Source organism: Garra rufa, chromosome 17 (assembly GCF_049309525.1).
Source record: "Garra rufa chromosome 17, GarRuf1.0, whole genome shotgun sequence".
Classification (NCBI taxonomy): Eukaryota; Metazoa; Chordata; class Actinopteri; order Cypriniformes; family Cyprinidae; genus Garra; species Garra rufa.
Window position 1 is genome coordinate 13,226,419 of NC_133377.1, and position 27,778 is coordinate 13,254,196.

General features: G+C 34.4%; 1 protein-coding gene and 3 non-coding genes across 4 annotated transcripts in view; all 4 read right to left on the minus strand.

Annotated features, from left to right (window-relative positions):
* pabpc1b (poly A binding protein, cytoplasmic 1 b) overlaps nucleotides 1-21,966 on the minus strand; it is a 28,046-nt gene extending 6,080 nt beyond the window's left edge. Inside the window, exons 1-10 of the mRNA XM_073821993.1 lie at nucleotides 21,318-21,966; nucleotides 16,090-16,283; nucleotides 15,846-15,961; nucleotides 13,593-13,732; nucleotides 6,659-6,753; nucleotides 6,435-6,572; nucleotides 6,054-6,149; nucleotides 3,726-3,998; nucleotides 3,551-3,641; nucleotides 363-473 (exon numbers count right to left, since the gene is read on the minus strand). Coding sequence (XP_073678094.1) covers nucleotides 363-473; nucleotides 3,551-3,641; nucleotides 3,726-3,998; nucleotides 6,054-6,149; nucleotides 6,435-6,572; nucleotides 6,659-6,753; nucleotides 13,593-13,732; nucleotides 15,846-15,961; nucleotides 16,090-16,283; nucleotides 21,318-21,510 — 1,447 coding nt within the window. The 5' untranslated portion in view covers nucleotides 21,511-21,966. The remainder of the gene's footprint in view (nucleotides 1-362; nucleotides 474-3,550; nucleotides 3,642-3,725; nucleotides 3,999-6,053; nucleotides 6,150-6,434; nucleotides 6,573-6,658; nucleotides 6,754-13,592; nucleotides 13,733-15,845; nucleotides 15,962-16,089; nucleotides 16,284-21,317) is intronic.
* Nucleotides 6,275-6,409, minus strand: LOC141290389 (small nucleolar RNA SNORA5). The gene has a single exon (XR_012340131.1). It is a non-coding gene; the product is annotated as a small nucleolar RNA SNORA5 (small nucleolar RNA).
* LOC141290388 (small nucleolar RNA SNORA5) lies at nucleotides 15,357-15,491 on the minus strand. Its single transcript, XR_012340130.1, has one exon. It is a non-coding gene; the product is annotated as a small nucleolar RNA SNORA5 (small nucleolar RNA).
* On the minus strand, nucleotides 17,664-17,798 carry LOC141290387 (small nucleolar RNA SNORA5). The gene has a single exon (XR_012340129.1). It is a non-coding gene; the product is annotated as a small nucleolar RNA SNORA5 (small nucleolar RNA).
* Nucleotides 21,967-27,778: the final 5,812 nt, after the last annotated feature.

Sequence of the window (27,778 nt, forward strand, 5' to 3'; positions counted from 1 at the left end):
TGAACCGTTTTCTGTCTTTGCAATTTTAATGAAATAGAATTTATTTATTTGGTTCAGACATGTTTGATTTGGGTTGGATCTCCAGGATTGAGCATCTTTGAACAAGACTAATGACATGGTCTTTAAAAAGCTTAAAAGGCTAATTAAATAAGGCATGTTAAATTACAACATTTACAAAAATCACTGTGAATATTCTACAGTAGTCATTTGAAGTGGATCAAAAAGTTGTCCTAGGACAAGAACGGTTATTGTTTTGTTTTTAGGACAACTCTGATGAAAGGTTTTGAACCACTTCAAATGTTGACTACTATCCATCAAGATCTCAGGGTGATGTGGTGCATATAAACTCTGAAACTACTCACCAACGCGCTGAGTGGACATCATGCGGGGCACCTGAGATGCAGGACGCATGGTGCTGAAGGTCTGAGGTCTCGGGGCAGATGGCCGCATTGTGCCTGGCATGTTCTGGAAGTCTGTAGGAAAGTTTTAATGTCTTTATTAGTGAATCAGTAAATCAGGAATCAGTAACATTTGATTCATTTAATGAAGCAGGTTTTTAAGACAGAAAGATGACATGCAGATATGAAAAATAGAAATTTAAGACTTAAGACCTTTTTAATACTACCTTATATGAAATTTAAGACCTAAACCTGTAATGGAAACACACATATGTGACCCTGGACCACAAAACCAGTCTTAAGTCGCTGGGGTATATTTGTAGCAATAGCCAAAAATACATTGCATGGGTCAAAATTTTAGATTTTTCTTTTATGCCAAAAATCATTAAGAAATTAAGTAAAGTTCATGTTCCATGAAGATTTTTTGTAAAATTCCTACTGTAAACATCAAAATGTAATTTATGATTTGTAATATGCATTGTTAAGAACCTAATTTGGACAACTTTAAAGGTGATTTTCTCAGTCTTTTTGATTTTTTTGCACCCTCAGATTTCTGATTTCAAATAGATGTATCTCGGCCAAATATTGTCCTATCCTAACAAACCATACATCAATAGAAAGCTTATTTATTCAGCTTTCATATGATGTATAAATCTCAGTTTTGACAAATTTAACCTTATGACTGGTTTTGTGGTCCAGGGTCACAATTACATGCATGCATGTAATATTTAATGTGTTTAATATAAAAAAGTAAACCAAATTTCATGGCTGTCATAAATTAAACGTAACAGTGAACTTTTCATATCAGCAGATTCTATTCCACACAAAATCAGCTTTTACATACTTCAACAGGGTTTCTGCAGTATGAACAAGTGAAATTTAATCCTTTTTAAGACCTTTTTAATACCACCTTAAATGAAATTTAAGACCTAAACCTGTAATGGAAATACACATATTACATGCATGTATGTAATATTTAATGCGTTTAATTTAAAAAGTAAACAATTTCACGGCTGTCATAAATTTTATTAATTACTATGATATACAGTGAATTTTTCATATCAGCAGATACTATTCCACACAAAAATATCCTTATAAAAATGCCAATTAAGAGATTTTTGTTGATGTACATTTATTTGGTAGCAATATTCTCATCAGTGCTCTATCAGCTTTTACATCTTAAATCTGCATATTTTATTTATTTACCTTTATAAAGGCCTACTTTTTTTTTTAATGTATGCATCACCTTTGAAAATTCATCAAAATTAAAAGTGCAATAAATGATGTTATGAGATTGTTTTAAATACATTTATGAATATACAAATAAGAAATGTTGGGGTGGGGATGCATACTTTTAAACTACTAAACTACCAGCAGGTGGCGGTAAGTCACTTAATGAGTGAGTTATTGAGTTATTTCAACTGATTTGTTCAGTTGAATCACTGAATATTTTATTACCAAACACACAGAGTGTTACTTGGAGAATGTGCTACTTTTGCTGTGATCCTTGTTTGGAACTATTTTCGTAGGTGAAACAGAACAAAACAGTAAATAGTTTGTCTAAAATGTAACTAACTACTTGTTTATTGAACTAAAATTAATGTAACATTTGTAATCATGAGAATTTTCAGCAAAAAGCTCCCTTGGTATATTACTGAACTATATCTTGTTATAAATGAACTATACATTTTGAATTTTTACCTCAATGTGTTTCTTCAGAGTTTCTTTGTGTGTCATGTTATGCTTATTTGTTTTCAAGTGTCTCCATTATTAATCAATCCATCATCAATTGCTGTTTACGCTGAATGTATTAAAATAGGAAGAATCTTTCTTGCGCTTCGATGCTTCGCTCGTTATTTTTGTCACTTCAGTGTTAATCAGGCGGTTTGTTCGGTCCGGCAAGTAAAAAAAAAAAACATTTTAAAAGTATCTCGAAGGCTGGCGGTCAGCTAGCTCGATCTATATTTATTATTATTGAGAACATAATATACGCAAAAAAAGCAGTTCGACCTGTATTCTGCTACTGCGATTCTGTCTGAAGACGCAGTAACTTTCGCAGGGGGAGAAAAAAAAGTTAGCAGCTGGCCTTAGCCAAGCCCTATATTCAGTTTTTTCAAGCCAAATATCACTAAACTTGCACTTCCCCATAGCTAAAAAGTTAAGTCCATTGTACTCTGTGGTACAATCGAGAGAGACTCGTGCCAATAACAGAAAGCTGATTGGCTATTGCATGTTGGTCTCATTTGTAGTTGTAATACAGCAAATTGTATTTGGACTAGTGAAATAAAGAACTACAACACCACAGAAACAACCAAGCAACAACAAAAAGAAAATTTAAATGAGCATTAGAGGTAGCGTTACATGGACATCGGAAAAATAAGACCTGTGTAAAATTATTTAAGACCTAGAACAGCTAATTTAAGACTTTTTAAGGCATAAAATTTTGATTTTTAAATTTTAGACTTTTTAAGGCTTAAGACCCCGCGAAAATCCTGTTAACTACTTAACTAACTACTTGTTTACTGAACTAAAATCAACATTTGCAATCGTGAGAATATTCAGCAAAAAGCTCCCTTGGTATGTTACTGAACTATATCATGTTATAAATAATCAAAACCTTTTTACCTCAGCGTGTTTCTTTAGAGTTTCCTTATGTGTGCTCTTATGCTCATTTGTTTTCAAGTGTCTCCATTATCCATCCATTATCAATTGCCATTTACGTTTAACGTATTAAAATAGGAAGAATCTTTCTTGTGTTTCGATGCTTCGCTGGTTATTTTTGTCACTTCAGTTTTAATCCGGCTGAGGTTGGTTTGTCAGGTCGGGCAAGTAAAAAAATCTCGAAGGCTGGTGGCCAGCTAGCTCAACCTATATTTACTTATTATTATTGAGAACATTATATACAGAAAAAAGGTAGTTCGACCTATATTCTGCTACTGCAATTCTGTCTAAAGTAACTACCGCATGGGGGAGAGAAAAAAAACAAAAAAAACTTAGATTAACAGTTCCTATTAGACTGAAGATATTTTAGTGGAAATGTGACCAAAACCATTTAAGACCCATCGAATCTAAATTTAAGACATTAAGACCTTTCATTAGGAAAATGTTATTTGAGACTTTTTAGGATCCGTGGACACCCTTTGTTGACTTACGCTGAGGCCGGACGCCTTGTGTGGTCCAGCGGGGACTGGGTCTGAGCTGGGTGAGCTGACTGGTAGGATAATACGCAGCTCTGTTCTGGGCCTGTGATGCAAGAAAATCGTTAAGAAAGAAAAAAACAAAAACAAATGAGCAGTAATGTTATCTAAACAATGACAAGCAACCTACCTGTGGAATGGCAGCCATGAAGTATCCTGATGGCGGTGCAGGTTGGTAGGGGTTGATAACGGGGTTTGGCACTGCACGGACACTGGCCATCCTCTGCATGTACTGGTTGGTGAGATGGGCCTGCCGTTCCTCTTTGCGCTGAGCAAGAGCCACATACAATGGCTTGGTGGCCACAATACGCCCATTCATCTCAGTCACAGCTTTAGTGGCTTCCTCAGGGGAAGAGAAACAGACAAACCCGAAGCCTTTACTGCGACCACCGTCCATCATGACCTGCGACAGAAGAAAGGGAAGACTTCAATTTTTGACCAGAAGGCAACATGCAACAAAATCAACATGAATATAGTTTTAGAGGTGAAGGAAGTTGAATCTTTAAAAGAGAAAAAAAACATTTCTGCATTGCAGTAACATGCATTGATAAACTCTAGTAAAGTATATGGCCCATTGGAAATGTCTTGGGAAAATAAAAAAAACGTCTTTTCCCAAAAAATGTGTATGTGTGCAAATTGTATAACATCTAAGGTGCACATTTTTAGTAATTGTGCAGTAAATTATATTTTATTTTCAGAAGTTTTTGGAATATTTGTCCTCTCCCCGAATTTGTCACTATCAAAACAGTAACGCATAATTTAATTCGAAGGATTATGTTGACCTATTAAGATTTTGCTTGCATCTAAATATAAAATGTTTTAGTAAAATTGCAAAAAAATAAATAAAAAGTAATTTGTTATATTTTGAATCCAATTTTTCTTTGTAAAAGGCAAACAGTTGATAATACAGATTTCGAAGTTAAGGATTCATTAGTTTGAATCCCATCATAACATCTTAGTTGATAATTCAGTATACTTTATTTTTGACAAAACATCCCATGTTTCGGTCATGAAAGCACATTTCCGTTAGTGGCAGTAATGTTTCGGTAGAGACCACATCACATTACAGAATTCTAACCCACATATGAAACCACTAAAACTAAAATGGTTTATTTATCCCCCAAATATGAGGATTGTGTGTTCCCTTTTGTCATTACCGAAACAATTATGACATGTTTTTTTGTAGTGACAATATTAAGGGATAACACCCAAAAAAAAAACTAAAGATGTCACTACTGAAACTCCACTAAAAGTTTTGATAGTGAGAATTAACATGGTTAGCTAGCATAGTTCTGAACAGCGGTATACATATATAAACACAATGCTGTTGAATAAGTGTGCTTAATTGCAGGAAAAGGTGTTCGGTAGTGACGTTCCTTAAAGATACATACAGATTTTTCAGACTTTTGAACACATTTACCCTTAAAATGATGGGACCTACTCACACCTTGTAGCTATGAGAGAGAGGGACATGGGAAAATTTCATGATCATAAATTTATGGGTTTAGTTAAAATCAGTCTCAGGCAATGGACTAAAACATACACTCTTTCAGTAGTGACACGAAAAATGTGGGACATATTTACATGAAGTTTTATAATTTACAAAGAAAATATAAGATAAATGTTTTTGAACTTCACTTATTAAAAGAATCAAAGATACTTTTAAAAACAACAACCGGAAAAATTTTCTACATTTTCGTAAGTTGGAATTCAGGGTTTACAAGTAAAGCTGACAATTTGATTTCAATTTTAAAATCAAATGGATTTTAAAGGATTAGTTAACTTACTTACCCCCATGTGATTCGAAATGCTCATATCTTTCTGTCTTCAAAGAAATTATAATTATTTGAGGAAAACATACCAAAATTTTTCTCCATATAGTGGACTTCAATGGGGATTAATGGGTTGAAGGTCCAAGTTGCAGTTTCAATGCAGCTTCAAAGGATCCCAGCTGAGGAATAAGGGTCATATCTAGCAAAATGATTGGTCATTTACTCAAAAAAACAATTAAACCACAATTGCTTGTGTTGCACTAGCTCTGTGATGCGGCAAGTCATGTTGGAAAGGTCAACGTTAGTTCCTTGTTTGTTTACTAGTGCAAGATGAGCATTGGTGGTTATAAAAGGATCTAAAATTAATTATTTTAAGAAAATGACCAATCGCTTCCATAGATAAGACCCTTATTCCTCAGCTGGGATCATGTAGAGCCCTTTAAAGCTGCACTGAAACTGCAATTTGGGCCTTTGGTCCGTTGGCTCCCATTGAAGTCCACTATATGGAGAGAAATCCTGAATTTTTTTTCCCTCAAAAACTTTAATTTCTTTGTTACTTAAAGAAATATATAAACATCTTGGATAACATGAAGATGAAGTTCTCCTTTAAGACAACCATCATTGTGTACATTAAGATCTTAACTGAAAATATCTTGAATGCATATAAATTATTTTCAGAATTGTACCTTGGCACTGGTGATTGTACCGAAGGGAGAGAACTCTTTACGAAGACGCTCATCATCGATCCCATCATCCAAGTTCTTCACATAGAGATTAACACCCTGTAAAGACAGCAAACAGCTGTGAAGAACTGCATCTGAGGGCATTTACAGCACACTTATTTTATTTAATAAATAAAATTATTAAATGAGTCGCACAGCCTAACGCATGCCCATAAGTAAGAAACATTTGTACATAGCCCTACTGTCCCCAGTATCCACTGTACAGGAACATGGGGCCCATGGACTACAAATTCACTGTTGCAGCCATTTTGGCCAGTGCGGTCCACTGAGGAGGAAACTCTGAATTTGACAAGGCTGCAGAGGTCAGAGTTCACCCTCACTGACCTGGTAGCGAGTCATGCGGTCCTGCTTCATCTGCTCAAATTTGCGCTTTAGCTCAGTTTGCCGCTCTATTTTTTTCTGAGCGCGACCCACATAGATGAGCTTCCCATTTAGTTCTTTGCCGTTCATCTCATCCACAGCCTGTGAGATAAGAGCAGAAACTATGTTTTATACATTCACTTCAAGAAGCCAATTATGTCAGTTTGACTACGTTAAGTTGAACTGACCCGTTGTGCATCTTCGTGCCTCTCAAAACTCACAAATCCAAAGCCTCTGGACTTTCCGTTTTCATCAGTCATAACACGGATGCTCATAGCAGTACCTTAACACATGAGGAAATGTTTTTGTAAATGTATAGACCAATAAAGAATAATATATAAATTGCTGTACTACAGGTATGTGCCAAAAAATTAGAATAGAGGGAAAGTCCATTTATTTCAATAATTTGTTTCAAATAGTGAAACTTGTATGTTATAGTAGTTCACTACACACAAAGTGAAATATTTCAAGCCTTTATTTAAATTGATGATTATGGATTAAAGACAAAAAAAAAAATCAAATCCAGTATGTCACAAAATTATAATATTTCATGTGACCAATAAAAAAAAAAGGATCTTAAACACATGTTGGCCTTCTGAAAAGTGTGTTAATGTACTGTATTATGTCCTCAGTACTTCGTTGGGCCTCCTTTTGCACTAATTCCAGCATCAAGGCGGCGTGGCATGGAGGCGATCAGTCTTTGACACAGTTGAGGTGTTATGGAGCCCAAATTGCTTTGATATTGGTCTTCAGCTCGTCTGCATTTCGGGGTCTCTGTTCCCCCATCTTCCTTTTGACAATACCCCATAGATTTTCAATGGGGTTTAAGTCAGGTGAGTTTGCCGGCCAATCAAGTGCAGTTATTCCATGGCTATTAAACCAGGTACTGGTAGTTTGGGCTTTGTGGGCAGGTGCCAAATCCTGCTGGAAAATAAAATCATCATCCCCAAAAAGCTTGTCGGTAGCAGAAAGCATGAAGTGCTCTAAAATTTCCTGGTAGACAGCTGCATTGACTGTGGACTTGATAAAAGACAAATGGACCCACACCAGCAGATGACAACCATCTCTGACTGTGGAAAATTCACACTGGACTTTAAAGCAGCTTGACTTTTGTGCCTCTCCGGTCTTCCTCCAGACTCAATCTGACATCAAAAATCAGACAATCCTCTCAAGGCTACAGTCATCCCTGTCACTTGTGCACCTTTTCCAGCCACATTTTCCCTTTCCTCTTAACACTCTGTTGATATACTTCAATACTGCACTCTGTGAGCATCCACCTTCTTTTGCAATTGACTTTTGAGATTTTTCCTCCTTATGGAGGGTGTCAATGATGGTCTTCTGCACAACCATCAAATCAGCAGTCTTTCCCATGATTCTGAAGACAATTTAAAGGCTGAGGAAACGTTTGCAGGTGTTTTGCATTAATTAACTGACTAGATTGGGACTCAGGGAGCCTACAATGTTGAACTTTGTCACGATATTCTAATTTTGTGAAATACTGGATTTTTAATAAGTTTCACTTTTTGAAACAAATTATTTAAATGAATGGACTTTCCCCTCAATATTCAAATTTTTTGGCACATACCTGTATAACAGTCACAAGCCTGTTATAGGATTGTGAAGGACAAGGTGTTATTCTCTTCCTCACCACGGGGTGCACTAAAGAGCAATTTTTTCTCTTCAACTCATGTTGTGGTTTAGTATGGAGTTATAATGGTGCCTAATTGATTTGCATACGCAGGGTAAGAGTTGCGCAAGTGTACATAAGACTGTAAGCGTAAATTAAATTTGTATGCGCAAGAGAAGCTTTATAAAGGTTTGAAAATGTGTTTCAAGCGCAAGAAAAAAATCATTTGCAGCATTTTATTGTTACTCATAAGTGTAATTCATGTATTGTGAAACTGCAGCTTCAAGCTAATGCAAAATAAATATGATCTGTATTCTTCCAACTTCCATTTCTCCGCGCTTACACTTTTGGCTCGTTGTTTTTGCCAAAATACGGCCAAAAGTACTGCAAGCCTGTGAACAGTGATTTGCACGAGAAAACAACAGTTTAAGGGAATTGCAAAATGTATTGACTGCGTAGAACCAATCTGTATGTGTAAAAAAAACTGTTGCAAATGTCTAAATGGCTTGTTGTGTATGTAGGGCAAAACGTTGCCATAATAATCCGGTATGTACAGCTCCGTCTATCTTTTATCTGCGCTTACGCTTTTGGCACGATTCTCTCACTTACTTAGTTTTGCAAGCGTGAGAGAGAGGGAGGGCGGGTCCACCACCTTCTTGTAGCCAATCAAACGAGGCTCTCGTGGACTCTCCATTTACTCTTATCTGATTGGTTCACTAAACACAAAACACGCCTAAACATTTATCTGTATTTAGTTCAGGATCGTTCTCCCTGCCGGTGAAATGGTATTTTAATGTACACATACATTAAAATATAAATAAAAACAACTTAATTAAAACATGAAACTTTATAAAGTTGTGTACTATTAGGCTATATTCCCATGTTTTGCGAGTTGGTGTTAACATTATTGGATTGGCTTTACATTGAAATTTCATATATCCTATAATCTGCTTACACCACTGAGCTGATGTTAAACATTACAGTCAAAATTATGTTATTTGACAATGCTCTTCAGAGTGCAATATTTTGTACAATCTTTTTACTATAACAATAAAGCTAAATTTATCGAATTTGTCAGTTTTTCGGACCATGTCTCTGTTTATTGTATTTAACACTCAATTGTATATTTTGAAATTTCAGTACTTATTCTGATTAATTTCATGTTATTACATGACTCAAGTATGAGTAACAAAATGCTTTCTTTGTGTCCAGATTTGATTACTTTATTAAGATTAATCCCCAATCTGTCCACAATATAATGCTATCCAACTCAGACCCAGAGGATATGACTAATATTATATTGTTTTTGAATAATCTGAATATTTCTTTATTCGAATGACGTTTGATTTAATAGCAAATTGAAATACGAACAAAAAGAAATAAAGAAATTTAATAATAATAATAATAATAATAATAATAATAATAATAATAATAAGCCTATTATTATTATTATTATTATTATTATTACTACTATTATTATTATTTCGTTTTGCTTGAGAAACCGAAAAACAAATGAGCTTATTGCATATTTCTGTCACATGCATTGGCGGCCTAGATACTTAGTCTGATCATATTTTAATTATATACCATTTATTATAATACATTATTAAATGGTAACTTTAGCTGAATCAAGCCGTGCGTTGCATCGCATTGTTCTTCTGGGTTGAATTCCAGGCTTTATACTAATAGACTGCGCTGCGCCTGGGTGTGAGCACAATAGTAGCCTACAGAAAATGAGCTCACACGGAAAAGATTGTACCTCTTGGTGGATTTATATAAATTAAATAAACAAATTTGTTTTCGATTATTTTATTAAAGTAGACCTTTCAAGCTGTCTATACATAACAAGGTGTGACAGAAAGCCACAATACAAAAGCATTTTGTAACGTTTTGTTATTATTGTGGAGGTACATAAAATAAAGCAGACATTTATATTTCTTTCCTGTTATCACAGTGTAAGGGATCGCGCCGTCGCCGCCGACCCGAGAAGTGCAGTGTTGTGTATTTATATAAGATGTGTATTTGCAAGAAATGTTGCCTACAGCCAAAGATTATGAAGAAACGTTGTTGTGACTAATTTGAAGAGCGGTACAGAGCGGAACTCTTATTCTGCATGATGGAACAGACAATAAAGACAGGCGGAGTTGAAAAGTGGCGTTTCAGGGTTGCCCACGCACACATTTTAACCACAAACAAAAAATGCGAAAAATCTAGTTTAATTTTCGTTTGTCCATTTTCAAATAAAACAAAATAATAATAAATGTCGTTGTAATGAGAAAACATATCGTTATTACGAGAAAAGATGTCATTTTAACGCGACACAACATCATGACATCTCATTATTAGACAGAATTAAGTGGAAAAATGTGTGACAGCAATGTGTCACCGGATTACACACAACTACGATTATAGAGAACAGCCATCTAGTGTTTACACAATGGTATTACAGAAAATAAGTAGCGAATAAGTTAAAGATAAACATTTAGAAAATATTTTATTAATATTTCGCAAAATTCCCTTAAATTACAACACGTTAAAGTGAAAAAATATTACTGTTAGTTCAATTATTATATTGAACCAAATTTTAGTTAAAAAAAATGGAATCGTCCCTGATCAGTAGGTGAAATTATGCATGTGCATAGTGCAAATACTAGGCCATCTGCAATTATCATCAAAATTACAATATTACAATGAACTAATATATCATATATAGCCTGCTGAGGAGGAAAAGGATGCTACACAGCTCAAAATTCATTATGAACACACATCCTAATGATACACAACTTAAAGTATCATGTTTTAATTGTTATTTATTTACTTTATGTATGTGTACATTAAAATACCATTTCAACGGCAGGGAGAACGATCCTGAACTAAATACAGATAAATGTTTAGGCGTGTTTTGTGTTTAGTGAACCAATCAGATAAGAGTAAATGGAGAGACCACGAGAGCCTCGTTTGATTGGCTACAAGAAGGTGGTGGACCCGCCCTCCCTCTCTCTTACGCTTGCAAAACTGAGTAAGTGAGAAAATCGTGCCAAAAGTGTAAGCGCAGATAAAAGAAAGACGGAGCTGTACATATCGGGATTATTACGGCAACGTTTTGCCCTACATACACAACAAGCCATTTAGACATTTGCAACAGTTTTTTTACACATACAGATTGGTTCTACGCAGTCAATACGTTTTGCAGTTCCCTTAAACTGTTGTTTTCGCGTGCAAATCACTGTTCACAGGCTTGCAGTACTTTTATCCGTATTTTGGCAAAAACAACGAGCCAAAAGTGTAAGCGCGGAGAAATGGAAGTTGGAAGTCATGTTTCTTTTGCATTAGCGTGAAGCTGCAGTTTCACAATACATGAATTACACTGAGTAACTGTAAAATGTTGCAAATGATTTTTTTCTTACGCTTGAAACACGATTTACACCTTTACGAAGCTTCTCTTGCGCATACAAATTTACGCTTACAGTCTTATGTACACTTGCGCAACTCTTACCCTGCGTATGCAAATCAATTAGGCACTATTATAACTCCATAGTTTAGGGACTTTGGTTTTATGCTCAACTGAAAGGAAGTGAGGCTGTGCTTGCTATGCAATGTATGTTTTACAATGTATAGCATTTGAAGTGTTATGTAAACATTTAGTATTTCGTCTGATTTTTGTAAACAGACTTAGGCCCAATCCCAATTCTATTTTCTACCCCTTCGCCTTGCCCTCGCCCCTTCCCCTTGTCCCTTGAAACAAAGTGTAAAGGGGAAGGGCTAAAATATTTCCCCTAAGAAATGGGACACCACTACAACACTGTTATACATCATCATCCGTTGTCGCTAGCTCCTAATGTTAGGTCAGAGGACATGCGCCGATTATTATCACAGATTTCAAGATGTCAAAAATGTTGTCATGTTGCAAAAAGTACAAATGTACGGTGTACACACCGTTCATTCACATGTACACATGTGGCCGTAAGCAAAACAAACAATGCGTTATCACATGCGCGGCAAATTGCTAATCAGCAGTGTAGTGGTGCCTGGAGAAGTGGGTATATGCTTCATTTGTGAATTTCGTTTTGAACTTTCTATTTGCACGCATTCGTTTACTGGATCCTTGGACTAAAATGTTTACAGGGGTTCACTGGTTTAAGAACTTTCTGATCGTAAAAATCTGCTTCTTTTTATTTGTAAGGTATCGTTTTTATTATTATGTACTGATTTAAATTACTGGTGTGGGAGACAAGGCGGGTGCAATCATCAAATACATTTCAAAGCAAGCCGGCTCCACGGTCCTGACTGCATCATCACTGCCTTTATTGGGTGTTTTGAGCGAATATTTACATTTATTCACATGACTGGATGTGGTGGACTGCCATGATTTTGGCGAATGCAGGACACTACTGAATAATGCGCATCAGAGGGGATTTAAAAAGTGGAAGTGTGTATACACCGTTTACCTGCGTACACCCTCCACTACACCACCGTTGCAAATTGCCGTGCCACTGGTCTTTCATGTTTCTAACATGCAGTCAAGTGTATATGACATAAAAATATATTTTGTAATATCGTGCAATCAGTGCTATCTGCTAGCAAACTTTAGCGATTTTTTTGCAAACGTTTATTTACAAAACAACACCATAAACACAAACACAAGATTGAAGGTAATATACATATAATGAAACATTGTCATCAAAATCCTTATTAAACCAACCAAAAGAGAAATGAGACACCCCTACCCCTTCACATGAACGCGCCAAACGGAGGGGTAGGGCTAAGTGTAGGGGTAAGGGGTAGAATTGGGATTGAGCCTTTGTTACCATGTGCCAAACTTCTGCATCCTTGTTGAGAAACTTGTATTTTATGCTTAACTGAAACTAAGTGAGTTTATGTTTGGTGTGGAATATGTGTCTTACTTATGGTAAGTGCTATTTGAATATGGAGTATGATTTTTGTTTTTACTTTTGTAGAAGGACTTTTTGTTCTGTGGAGGAATATGGTGTATGATATGGAGACTGTTTCCTTTTGTTTACAAATATCTTCATCTCACCGTTGATTCATCATTCTTGTACAGGTCTTCCAGTTTGCTGGGAACTTTGGTACTGATTACAACAGGCATAGGGATTAAGATGGACAACTATGGTGGACATTTTGGCATGTGAACTGGAAAACAGATAAAACTTTATTCACTATCACTTTTTATTCATCATCCTTGGACAGTGACCTGGTTTGGATTCTACTATTACATTTTGTGTGTGTGTGTGTGTGTGTGTGTGTGTTTGGCTGTTCATTTTCATATGCTGTACGTGTTCTCAAAAAAAGTTGAAATGATTTGAGATGTGGTTAATTTTCCTACTAAATATAAAATATAAATTTTGCATTTAATAAGGGACTCTAATTTCTATCCTGGAAGATAAACTTAGTTGCAATTGGTTACCTTATTATAAATTAGGTTGTAATATCAGAGTTTTTGAAACTGGTTAAACCAAAGACTGCAAGGAACTCACCATATTTGCTGAAGACTTCCTTGAGTTTGTCATCATCCATGTCTTCCCCAAAGTTTTTGATGTAGACATTAGTAAATTCTTTGGCTCTTGCGCCGAGCTCAGCCTCTCTCTCCTTGCGAGATTTGAAGCGCCCTACAAACCTGATAGAAAAGAGGAGCGTTTAATAGGAGGATTTTATTACATTTGGTGTAAATGGCAATTAATAATGGATATTGTATTGACAGTAACAAGGTCACACCAGTCGAGAATTACGCAGCCTGTCTGTGTGTGAGACAATCTCGTGGAGAATCCAACACAAATGCACACAGAAGAAATATACTGCCCTAAAAATGTAGTTTTCATATTTATAACATACAGCCTAGTTAAGCCACATGAGACGACCATGAGACAAGTGCAGTTTTCCCTAAAAAACATGATTGTGAATTTGATCCTATACAAGAGTTCAAACAAGTAGTTAACACATTTTAGTACAATATTGTCAGCGTTGAATGTTTTTGCTCAATTTGGTTAACAAAAACTGTTCAAAACAAAGATCACAGCAGAACAGTCAAGCATCTCTGAGCAACATACAGCGGTGTTTCATTACTGAATGACTCAGCGTTTTTGTGGTCCATTCATAAAGACAGACACTTGCTTCATTCTTGAATGAATAAGTCACCTGAACAAATCGTTTGAAGGCATGACTCAATGACTCATTCAATGAGATGGTCACTTGCTTCCACCTATTGGCCGTTTACATTCATATTTAAAAGCATTTCATATTCATATATTTTTTTTTCTTCTGCAGTGGGAAGACTGGTTTTGTTAATAGCTCTTTAATTTGATTGGTAATGGCTCTATAGGCTTTTATAAATTATAAAATTAAGTGAAATTATTAATAAAATAGGAATTTGAAATGAAAGATAATGCATGCATTTAATACGGTTAGGGAAATGCCCTTTAAATAGGCAAAAAAGGACCTGGAAATCAATTAAAATAAGTTTTAGTATGCAACTTGGGTCATATAAAATTTCCCAACAACAAAATTACAAATGGCTAGTAATTTTGGAGAACTACTAGACAGTGGCTGGCTAGCAAAAAATTAGGAAGAATTACTTCAAGTGTGACAATTTACTAGCCAATTCTGTCTACTATATTGACTTCCATTGAAAAGTTCATTTTTGATTACATTATTTTTTTTTAAAATACATTATTCAGCATGGACGTATTAAATTGTTTGAAAGAGACAGTAAAGACATCTATAACATTACAAAAGTTTTTCTTTGAAAGTTCTATTCATCAAATCCTGAAAAATCCACAAAAATATTAAGCAGCACAATTGTTTTCAACATTGAAATGAATAATAATCATGTTTCTTGAGTGTCAAATCAACACATTAGAATGATTTCTGAAGGATCAGTGACACTCAAGACTGAAGTTATGATCACAGGAATAAAATTTCACGTTAAAATATATTCACATAAGAAAAGCACCCTTTCAAACTGTAATAATATTTCATGAAATTACTGTTTTTAGTGGATTTGGTAATAAATTTACGCAGCCTTGGTGAGTACTAGACATCTAAATGTCATAATCTCAAAACCTTTGAATAGTAGTGCATCTCAAATGCACTTCTTTGAACATTTCAGTGATTGGCAGTGACCCTCCTAGAGCATAATTTCTGCATCTGTGAGGGCACTTACAACACATTTCCATTAGATTTAATAATAAAATCAGTAACCAAATGCAGTTGCACAGCCTATCTTGGCTCCATAAATCAGAAACATTTGTACATAGTCCTTCTGTCCCCGGTATCCACTGTACAGGAACATGGGGCCCATGGACTACAAATTCACTGTTGCAGCCATTTTGGCCAGTGCGGTCCACTGAGGAGGAAACACTGAATTTGACAAGGCTGCAAAGGTCAAATTACTGTAGACTTTACAATGTCTGTCATAATGCAAAACTCGCATGCAATCTTTACACAAATGTATAAAGAACAAATTGAAAATTTATAAAACCAAAAATGAAAATATTCTGAAAAAAAAACTCACCATCAATGTGTTTTTTAGCAAGTTTTCATTTTTGGCTGAAGCATTCCTTTTAAATTTCATATTGTAATGTTTTGTAAAAACCCTTTTAATGTCACTTAGTCCAACCCTTCCACACTTCAATTCCAAAACAAGTCTGTTAGTCATGTTAGCTGGCAAGTTCTTTTTAGCATTTTCCAATAAAGACGTCGAGACATCAAGACAACGCTAAAATCTCACTTACACTTTTCTGTCATTCAGCAACATGCCGTTCATTTTCTCAATGGCTCTTTCAGCTGCCTCCTGGGTCTCAAAGTGCACAAAGCCGTAGCCCTTTGAGCCATTCTCGTCACAAACCACCTTGAGAAAGGACATCAGGCATAAAATCATGCACTCGCTGGCCAACAAAAGCAGTCATGCACAAGAAAATCCAACATTCAATCATCAAATCACTGCAAAGCACATTCAAAAGTGTCTATGTGCCTTACCTTGCAGGACAGGATGTTGCCAAATGCAGAAAAGGTATCGTAAAGGGCCTTATTATCAATAGACTTATCCAGGTTCTTGATAAAGATGTTTCCAACGCCGCTCTTCCTCAGAGAGGGGTCGCGCTGAGACCACATGATGCGGACAGGTCTACCCTTGATGACGTCAAAGTTCATTGTGTCTAGAGCCCGTTCAGCTGGAAGAGAAAACAATTGTGAGTGCACTAAAGCGATTAGCACTGAAAGCAAGACACTAGAGGCATAAGGTAAGTTTCAATTTAATTTCATATTTAGAGCTTCTGTTGTGAACATTGCATATTTTAATTTGAATGTCAGATTGAAATAAACAATTTGTGTAGTTAATCGTCGGCATAAGCGCGGCTAATATTAATATGCTGGGCCTTAGAATGAATTTTAACTACTAAACACTCCTATTACTTTTATTAGATTAAAAAAAAAGGACATGATGTATTTACTCTTTTTACACACAACTAACCTGTGTATCCAAAATAAGTGTGTTAGAGAATGTACAAATGTGTTGTTAACGATGTTTATGTCCTTAATATCAGTCTGTCAGAAAACGTTCTTATTCTTGGCTGGATAACTCTAGCACGTTTATAAAGCTTTTTAATATTAAATACGAATGCAGTTTGGATTAAATAAAAGTACAGTCAAATAATAGTTTTATCTCCCGTTTAGTTTGGTAATAGTTCACAATAAGGTCAAATTTCTGCATTATCTAACAAACTTAGAGAAAGTGAATACATTTTTTACAACATTAATTCATGTTTGTGAATGTTATTTAATACAAACACATGATCATTCATGTTTAACAGATTAAATGGTTTTATGCATTAGTAAATGTTGAAGCCTAACCTTAAGAAGAATAATTGCCATGTAACTACTGTTTATCGTTAGGTCATGTTATCTAACAAATGAAATCTGTACTGAATACTGCAGTTTCCATCTGTGATAGACACTTGACGTAATATATGTAATCTTATCTAAATTTATTATAGAAGCTGAGGTTTACTGAAAATGTATATTATTGCTGGTGTCAAAGATCTAATGTCGCATCTGGTCAGACTCAGCCCACTGCTTTAAGTACATTATATTTTCTTTTTACTGCTGCAGATTGAGGAAGATCATGAAACACCCCAGCAAACTAAAACTAAAACATACAACAGTTACAGATGTTTTTCAGCAGCAGCAGAAATTTAATACAAGTTTGTTTACATTTTTTTGAATGCCTGTAATTTATTTAGTTGTTATTTAATTACTAAAATGTTTACAATCCTTGAAACGAAATTTTTACAGCTAAAGCAGTAATATGGTGAAATATTTTTACCTTTTAAAATAACTGCTTTCGATTTGAATGTTTTCAAATGTAATTTATTCCTGTGATCGAAGCTGAATTTTCAGCATCATTACTCCAGTTTATAGTGTCACATGATCCTTCAGAAATCATAGTCATATGATTAGATTATGATTAGAAAGAATAATTTTTTATATTTAATAAATAACATTAAGACCCAAATGCAGTTGCACAGCCCAACTTGGCTCCATAAATCAGAATCATTTGTACATAGTCCTTCTGTCCCCGGTATCCACTGTACAGGAACATGGGGCCCATGGACTACAAATTCACTGTTGCAGCCATTTTGGCCAGTGTGGTCCACTGAGGAGGAAACACTGAATTTGACAAGGCTGCAGAGGTAAAATTATTGTAGACTTTACTAGGGTTCCACGATATACCGGTACTACTGTAGTTTTGCGATATTAAAGGAACCGTATGTAAGAAATTTATGTCAGTTAATCATAAAATGGCCCTGACATGTCACTAGACATTAAGAAATCATGTTCATTTCAAATACTTATATCACTGACAACAGTGGTCCGGCCAGGATATTGTCATTTAAAAGTGAGAGTTGCAGCCCTCAACTGATGTTATTGTTGTCATTTTGTGTTTTGGTCTGAGGCTCCACCCTCCAGCTATCTACCAATCACGAAGTCAGTAGAGTTTCGTGAGACGGGTTGCCAGCTCTGTTACAGCTGCAGCTATACGAACGTGTCAGATAAAACATGTATAATGTTATGAAACCTAAAAGACCTCGTTATGAATCCGAAATACGTCGTGACAAAGTCCGAAATAAAACAAGGATTTGTATAGGAGATGCCTTTGAAAGATGGAGACGGCTGAAAACGGAGAAGAATTTGAAGATGGACGCTAACGTTGCTAATTTTCTCCTGGACAGGTAAGATTCATCTATGTTTGGCTAACTTTGCTTCCATACACAGTGGATGTTCCGCGGTTGCCCGTGCTAAATGCGTTCATAAAAAGCTTTATATCGCACCACTAGCAGGGTATGAAAACAATCTATATTCCGACTGAAATGTGGTATTACAGTACATCTTTACGAAATATTTGGCTAATCGCCATCTGTAAATTTTTGCGATACATAATTACTTCGCAAAACATCTCTTGTAAAGCATAAACAATTAACAGAAGAAAAACAAATTACTGCGTAGGACTCGTCACTTGCCATTGGAAGCTCCTTGTAGCAGCCTACTCCTGCAGCTTAGCTGGCAACCTCGAGTCAGGGGGGAGCGGGAGGGGAAACACTGTTCTACAGTATTTTGAAAGTGATTGCAGTACCAGTTTTGGCCACAATCCTACATACGGTTCCTTTAAAGCTTAAAAATACCCGCGGTGCCATTGCCTTTTTTATACAGTAGTATCGTCCATACGGTAGTACCATAAGATGTGTTTTTGCACGGCAGGAACACTGTTCAAAACGTTCATTTGAACATGCACGCCAGGGATGGAAATTAGCACCCGCCACCAGCCAAATGCGGGTGATTTTGTGTTGTGGCGGGTAAAGTCGCTTCACCCACCGGCCACCGTGGCGGGTAAATAAAAATAACATACTTCAACCGGACGGTGTGAGGCGGTAATGCACCTTAACGTTGGTTGCGAACTGCCGTTAAAATACACGAAGAAGAAGACGACGACGGCGGACACTTTTAGCGGAGGCACACCTTCAAAAAAATGTGGCGATACATCACAGACGTTAAGAGGTCTGTTAAAATATCTTTACAATCTGCTTTTGAAGAAATATATTGTATTTCGTGCTACAGTGCACATTCTGTCAGATGCAATTCATGGCGCGTCTTTCTCAATGTACTGTACAACGCGGCATTCATTCACATCAGATGATAACTCGGCGGCAGAGTTCCACTCACACAGGGGCGTAATTTCCACTGGGGACACGCTTTTCAAAATCCCGTTGGTGTCCACCCAAATGGTTTTGTTAAGTATCGTGATACTTTAGCTGGTATAGTATCGGAAGTCATTTTTATGGTATTGTGACCCTACACTCTAGGGCTGGGCAATATGGCAAAAATGTAATCTCAATAATTTTTTCCCATATTGAACAATAACGATATATATTTCGATATAAGCTGAGAGTAAATGTACAAAATGTAAACATAAAATTATTGTCAAAACATAATTTGTAACACAATTATTTATTTATTATTAACACAATTGTTTATTTTCTCTATTATAGGTTGCGGTATTTAAATTAAAGGCAACCACAGCATTTTGAAACAATCTACAGTATAAATAACAAAAGATTACGACACAGTTCTTTCTTAATCGTATTAAGTGCAGACAATTCAGCCATAATCAAAGTAGGCTACTCTCTAAATATTCAAAGTGCAAATACAGACCGAATATTTCAAGCATGATACAGAGCTATAGACATACACAACCTATTTATATACGGACATACACAACCTATATAACCTATTCAGTTATATAAAGCTCAAAGCATCAGAATCGGCTTTGGTATCGGCCGATTACCATGACCAGTAGCGTGTTTAGGCACCACGCAACTGCATGGGGCCCCATGGTCCAGGGGGCCCCCACGGAACGCGATTTCTTTTTGAAGAAATCAAAAGTACACAGCACGATTAAACATTTAATTACATATTGAAAAAAAACAACAACCCTCAACCGCTTAAAAAAAAATCCTCCCTCCAACAAGAGTCACGTAAAAGGGGAATTCACCCCAATTTCAAAAATGAAATTCAGGTCCTGAATGAATGTCTGTAAAAATCCTGATGGGAGTATCAGTATAAATACTTCTAGATTTTAACAATAAGCCTTTTTTATCATGTAGATTAAATCAGAGATGAAAATGTCCCTATAAGAGGGACACTTAGGAGCAATCACGCCTCTTTCCTGAGTAAGTCAATATGTTAATTTTATTACATAAAAATAGCTAGGGATGCTATAATTCTCTATTCCATTGTGTTGTGCTCCTATGCATGATGTTCAGACATGTTGTGGTGTGCTGAGGAAACCTCTCTCTCCCTCTCTTTGAAGAGCATTTTTATTTTAAAAAGGTGCTTTATGTGCCATTTTCTGTTTGTTTAGAGGAATTTGTAAGTTGCAGTAATAAAATAACTTGAAATTTTCAACATCTTTTTAAATTATTTTTGAACCAACTTATAGAAAGTAGTATAACGGCATCAATAAGCAGTATTGCATCAGTAGTGATAAAATGTAAACATTACTCATCCCTACCACAGAAACATTTGCAAAATCCACCTAGGGGGCCCACCCGGGACCACTTGCTAAGGGCCCCCAAAACACGCCCCTGACCATGACACGAAATAGGTACTCTGTATCAGCTGCATAAATACTGATTGGAGCATCCCTAGTAATTAATTTTTGGATGAACTATACCTTCAATTTGTCAACCTGTGCAGCGCAACCACCAAAAACTATAAAATATGTCATGCAAAAAGACATAGGTAAAAGAAATCTGGGATTGCACATTAAACATGTCTGATCTAAATTTGAGAAGCTAACGTTACACGTGACATCTCCAAGATCATGTTTAAAGCTCATGAAAACAGCACGATATAGCTTAACAGTGATGCAGGGAGAACAAACAGCCATAATCAATGGGATCAATGCACATTCCTGACAAACTTGACAGCTTGACAGAGGATTTATCTGCGCTGCGCACTCTCCGCCCACCCACGCCCTAAATATGACAGGCATGCAAGTCACTGCTGTCATGCAACACCATGCTCTATGCATGCAGCCCTCATCTCCAACAAACCTCAGACGCTTGTGGCGCATATGGATGATGCATAAGCACAAACTAACACTTTACATTTCATTTCAACCTGGCATTGTGCATCATGTTCACACTCACCGTCTGCAGGCTGCTGGAAGTTGACATAGGCATAGCCGAGGGACCGGCGGGTGATCATGTCTCTGCACACGCGGATGGAGAGGATGGCACCGGCCGGGCTGAACTTCTCGTAGAGCATGGCTTCAGTCACGTCCTGGTGCAGGTCCCCGACATACAGCGAGGCCATGGGGTAACTAGGAGCACTGGGGTTCATTTTGTCTTCGGTCGCAGCTGTGAACTCGCAGAATTGAAGGTGTTTCGCGGCGCTAGCGTGTGAACTCAACTACGTCAGAATATAGTTAGCTGTGCAGCTAACCTAAACAAGCCAATTTATTAAATTTAACACCGTCGACTAAAAGGATTAAAACGTCTGGTTTAAAATAACGAATATTTAGAGGAACTGAATTTTTAAAAGACGAAAATCCAACGAATCAAGCAAACCGCTCGGCCTTCTCGTGCTCACAGACTAACGTTATCGGTATTTTTCGGGTTTGTTGCGATGTTATCAAGGCCTCTTTGCTCCCACTTTTTGTTCTTAAAAGAAAAAAAGATTTTTTGGAATTTTTAAAAGTTTTTAAATTTTTTTTGTATTTTTTTTATTTTTTATATAATGTGTGCCGAGGCAAGCTCCGGAGCACACACGCACTCACACAGCACTAACAGCCGGGGGTTCGGGAGGGAAGGGGCGGGATGAGCCCTCGCATATATACCCTCCCCGACGTCATCCGCAGTGCACGCGCATGTACAGAATATTTGACGCAACGGCCGCTCAGCGGTTTTGATTCTGATTGGATGGAACATGTTAGAGCCGGCAGATAGGGCCAATCAGCTTTTAGAACGATGAATCGTTGATTTTTGTAACGAATGTATGAGAGCGAAAATAAATGATTGATCTATTTTTTTATTCATTTAATTTAGAATAGGCAATTCGCTTAAATAATTATAATTCAACGATCAAATGAAGCATTTTGTAATATTAAAATGGCAAATTACAGGACATTTCTGTGTGTGCCTTCCTGAAATTGTCATTAAAATCTCTATCACAACACAATCGACGATTTCTTTGCTATCATTTAGAAATTACACTATTACCGTAGTCTGATCAAGTTATGTTTATTTTTCTTTGTCAATCAGTGTCATTTCAATTACGTTCTTCATTAACACTGTTTTTTTTTTTTTTCAACTTTGCCATGGTTTGATTTTTGGCGAAAAGTTATAAATAATTTTCACACAAAAATATCACACATAACAAAGTTTATGTTTATTTCACTCTTTAACAATTAATATTTTGTATTATGGATTTTCCTTTGGTCTGGCACAAGGGTACAAGCAGAAACAAAATAAAATCAAATATAGGCATAAATAAAAATACCATAGTTACTTTAGTCTGTTAGTTAAAGTTTAATTTAATTTTTGATTTAATTTTTAATTTAAAATTTAATTTTTAATTTAAATTTTAATTTAATTTATTTTTTTAATTATTTAATTTACTCAATTTCTGAAAGTAATTCATCAATAGCTAACTGTACTTCAAGCCCAATAACAGTGAGTGATTACTAACGAAAATTTATAAATAATTTTCACACAAAAATATCACACATAACAAAGTGTATGTTTATTTCACTCAATAACAATTAATATTTTGTATAATGGATTTTCCTTGGGTCTGGCAAAATAAAATCTAATATAGGCCTAAATAAAAATACCATAGTTACTTTAGTCTGTTAGTTAAATTTTAATTTAATTTTATTTTTTATTTTTTATTTTTTATTTAAAAACTCAATTTCTAAAAGTAATTCATCAACTGTACTTCAATCCCAGTAACAGTGAGTGATTATTTAATTTCTTTGATCAAATACGACCCTGATGATGAAGGGATCGATATAGACTTTGATCAGTGTTGTTCACTTGTTTAGTTATCCGTTTTACAACACATGATTTAAAGGCATAGTTTGTATTTAATTAACAGCATAGATGACTGTACTGAGGATCACCAACAGAGGGAGTCACAGACCTGGAAAAACTACTAAGATATTCTGTGCTTTTAAGTCTAACATCACATGAACAAATTCCCCTGCTGAATGTAGGTGGTATAATTTTATTGTTTTCTAAGTATTTATTCATGAACACAAAGGCAGTTATTGGTAGCAGTGTTCCTCAAAACACTAGCAAATGAATATTTTCAGAATTAGGGAAAGTTAATGTTATTGAAAATACAGTTGTTGATTGTTAGTTCATGTAAATTAACACAGTGCATTAACTAATGTTAACAAACATTAACTAAGATTAACAAATGCTGTAGAAGTGTTGTTTATTATATGTTCATGTTAACTAAATGTTAACTAAATGAATCTTTTTGTAAAGTAATTGCACTGATCTTAAAGTGGGGGCATGTTGTCACGAAATATCTGATAAAAAACTGAAATAAAATAAAACAAATATTAGATGAAAATAAAGCTAAATCGAAATATCGAAAACTTTTGCTTTTTATTGCAGCGTTGTTATTGTTAACTATTAAAATATTTTTTTTTATATTTAAATAAAATATAATAAAATAAATGTATATGTAAGATAAAAAAAACTTAAACTTAACTTAAACTCCAACTTAACCTGATTTCATATAATAACTAATGGTAAACAGAATATTAAAACAATATTAAAAACAAATCAAAAAGACTAACAAAGAATAAAAAAACAATAACAAAAAAAAAACATAACAAAGTTTATGTTTATTTCACTCAATAACAATTAATATTTTGTATTAAGGATTTCCTTGGGATTGTTATAGTCTTTGATCAGTGTTAGCTTCTTTTTAACTTTCACAGTATTTTTTGTAATATTTAAATAAAATATAATAAAATAAAACATAAATATTAGATTAAAAAAAATTAAACTTAAACTGAATTAAAAATAAACTAAAGGGAAACAGAATATTAAAAACAAATCAAAAAGACAAAAAAAAAAAAACTTTAAAAACCTAAACTAAAATGAAACTAAATGAAAAGTAAAAAATAAATAAATTTATAATATGTTTTTAGAACTAGATTCCACACATTTCATGATATGTTTACTGAGTGAGTGTACATTTTCATTATATAATTAATTATTTAATAAAAGATAACTTTTATCTATTATACAGCTGAGGTCAAAAGTTTACATACACCTTGCAGAATCTGCAAAATGTTAATTATTTTAGCAAAATAAGAGGGATCATACAAAATGCATGTTATTGTTTATTTAGTACTGACCAGAATAAGATATTTCGCATAAAAGACGTTTACATATAGTCCACAAGAGAAAATAATAGTTGAATTTATAAAAAAATAACCCTGTTCAAAAGTTTACATCCCCTTTATTCTTAATACTGTGTTGTTACCTGAATGATCCACAGCTGTGATTTTTTTATTTTATTATTATTGTTCAGTGATAATTGTTAATGAGTCCCTTGTTTGTCCTGAACAGTTAAACTGCCTGCTGTTCTTCAGAAAAGTCCTTCAGGTCCCACAAATCTTTTGTTTCTCCAGCATTTGTATGTATTTGAACCCTTTCCAACAATGATTGTATGATTTTGAGATCCATCTTTTCACACTGAGGACAACTGAAGGACTCATATGCAACTATTACAGAAGGCTCAAACACTCCAGAAGGAAAAACATGCATTACGACCGGGGGTGAAAACTTTTGAATTTGACGATCAGGGTAAATGTAACTTATTTTGTCTTCTGGGAAACACGTAAGTATATTATGTAGCTTCAAAACGGCAGTACTAAATGAAAAAAATATATTTAGGCAAAATAAGAAAAATGTACACGTCTCCATTCTGTTCAAAAGTTTTCACCCCCGGCTCTTAATGCATTGTGTTTCCTTCTGGAGCATCAGTGAGCGTTTCAACCTTCTGTAATAGTTGCATATGAGTCCCTCAGTTGCCCTCAGCGTGAAAAGATGGATCTCGAAATCATATAATCATTGTTGGAAAGGGTTCAAATACATACAAATGCTGGAGAAACAAAAGATTTGTGGGACGTGAAGGATTTTTCTGAAGAACAGCGGGCAGTTTAACTGTTCAGGACAAACAAGGGACTCATGAACAACTATCACTAAACAAAAAACACAGCTGTGGATCATTCAGGTAACAACACAGTATTAAGAAACAAGGGGATGTAAACTTTTGAACGGGGTCATTTTTATAAATTCAACTATTATTTTCTCTTGTGGACTATATGTAATCATCTTTTATGGGAAATATCTTATTCAGGTCAGTGCTAAATAAACAATAACATGCATTTTATATGATCCCTCTTATTTTAGTAAAATAATGAACATTTTGCAGATTCTGCAAGGTGTGTGTAAACTTTTGACTTGAAATGTATTCATGAGACAGCTCTTTGTTTGTCTCAAGAGTTGACTTGATCATATAAAACCAGTGTCTCTGAGACCAAACCAATGCTTTGAACTTCTTTCCAGAAGTGGCTACTGCTGTAACGGCTCCTGAAGATGCAACAAAGCAGAAACGAAAAGCATTTTGGCCCAACGCAGAAATGAAAAGTGTTCCCAGACATTTAGAGATACAGGCACTGGATCAGTTTTTATTAATATTATTATTATTATTATTTATTCTGGTTTCAAAGAGCAGTTTCTAGCCACTGAAATGTGCATTTAATACTAATTTTCATGATTTGTTCAAAAATATTTTTTTGATCCCCATAAGTTTTCAAAGACTGCAAATCACAATTTTAAATTTCCCTGATATTTCCAGGTTTTTAATTATTATTATATATTATATTATATTATAAAAGTGTTCCCAGACATTAAGAGATACAGCCACTGGATCAGTTTATTATTAGTGCTGTGAAGTGCTGAAGCGTGTAATCATGCACATGTATTGTCTGCTGGCATGAGCGTCAGCGTGTGCTTTTTTTGTCATTACTCAGAGAAGTTTCTGTCTCCCGTCAATTCCTGCGATTACTCATCCTCTCTGCACATAAGTACTGTTGTTCAGGGCTGTCTGCACGTCTCCATGGCAACACGGTCCATCCCACAGCCGTGCCCCAGGGCTCCTCGCTGACACACCCCAACCCAGACGAGCGGGACCTTTCCCAAGAGCGTTCCAGAGGTGCACGAGTTCACTCCATAGACAAAACAGAGATTCCTTTTTAAATAGGACAATCACAATATTACAGTTTGGAGATTTTCTTGATTCCCTTAAGTTTTTAAGGACCGTATAACAATTTAAAAATTATATATTCATTAAACATTTTAACAATAATAATTTTAATAATTTACAATTATATTATATTATACTAAATGGTATGGTAAATGGTCATTTTAAATTGTTATATTGTATAATATATATATATATATATATATATATATATATATATATATATATATTTAAATAAATTTTTCAGTGTTAAAGAGCAATTTGTAGCCACTGAATTGTGCATTTACAAATAATTTTTGTTTTTTAATTTTTTTAAAAGATTTTTCTAATCCCTATACATTTTAAAGGGCTCGAAAGCACAATTTAAAAATTATATATTAATTTAACATTTTAATTTACAATTATATTATATTATATTATACTAAATGGTCTGGTAAATGGTCATTTTAAATTGTTATATTGTATATATATATATATATATATATATATATATATATATATATAAATTATTCAGTTTTAAAGAGCAATTTGTAGCCACTGAATTGTGCATTTACTAATAATTTTCATGATTTAATTTTTTTTAAATATTTTTCTAATCCCTATAAGTTTTAAAGGACTTGAAAGCACAATTTAAAAATTTTATATTAATTTAACATTTTAATTATACCATATAATTATAACAATTATATTATATTATATTATATTATATTATATTATATTATATTATATTATATTATATTATATTATATCATATTATATTATACTAAATGGTATGGTAAATGGTCATTTTAAATTGTTATATATATATATATATATATATATATATATATATATATATAAATTATTCAGTTTTAAAGACCAATTTGTAGCCACTAAATTGTGCATTTACTAATAATTTTCATGATTTAAATTTAAAAAATATATATTTTTCTAATCCTTATAAATTTTAAAGGACTCGAAAGCACAATTTAACAATTATATATTAATTTAACATTTTAATTTACAATTTTATTATATTATACTATAATCCCAAGACATTTAGATACAGCCACTGAATCCTTCTATTTATTTATTTTATTAAGAGTTTCGTAATCCCCATAAGTTTTAACATAATAATTTTAAATTATATATATATATATATATATATATATATATATATATATATATATATATATATATAAATTGTTCACTTTAAAGAGCAATTTGTAGCATTACTAGTTGTGCATTTACTAATAATTTTCATGATTTTTTAAAATATTTTTCTAATCCCTATAAATTTTAAAGGACTCGAAAGCACAATTTAAAATGTATATAATAATTA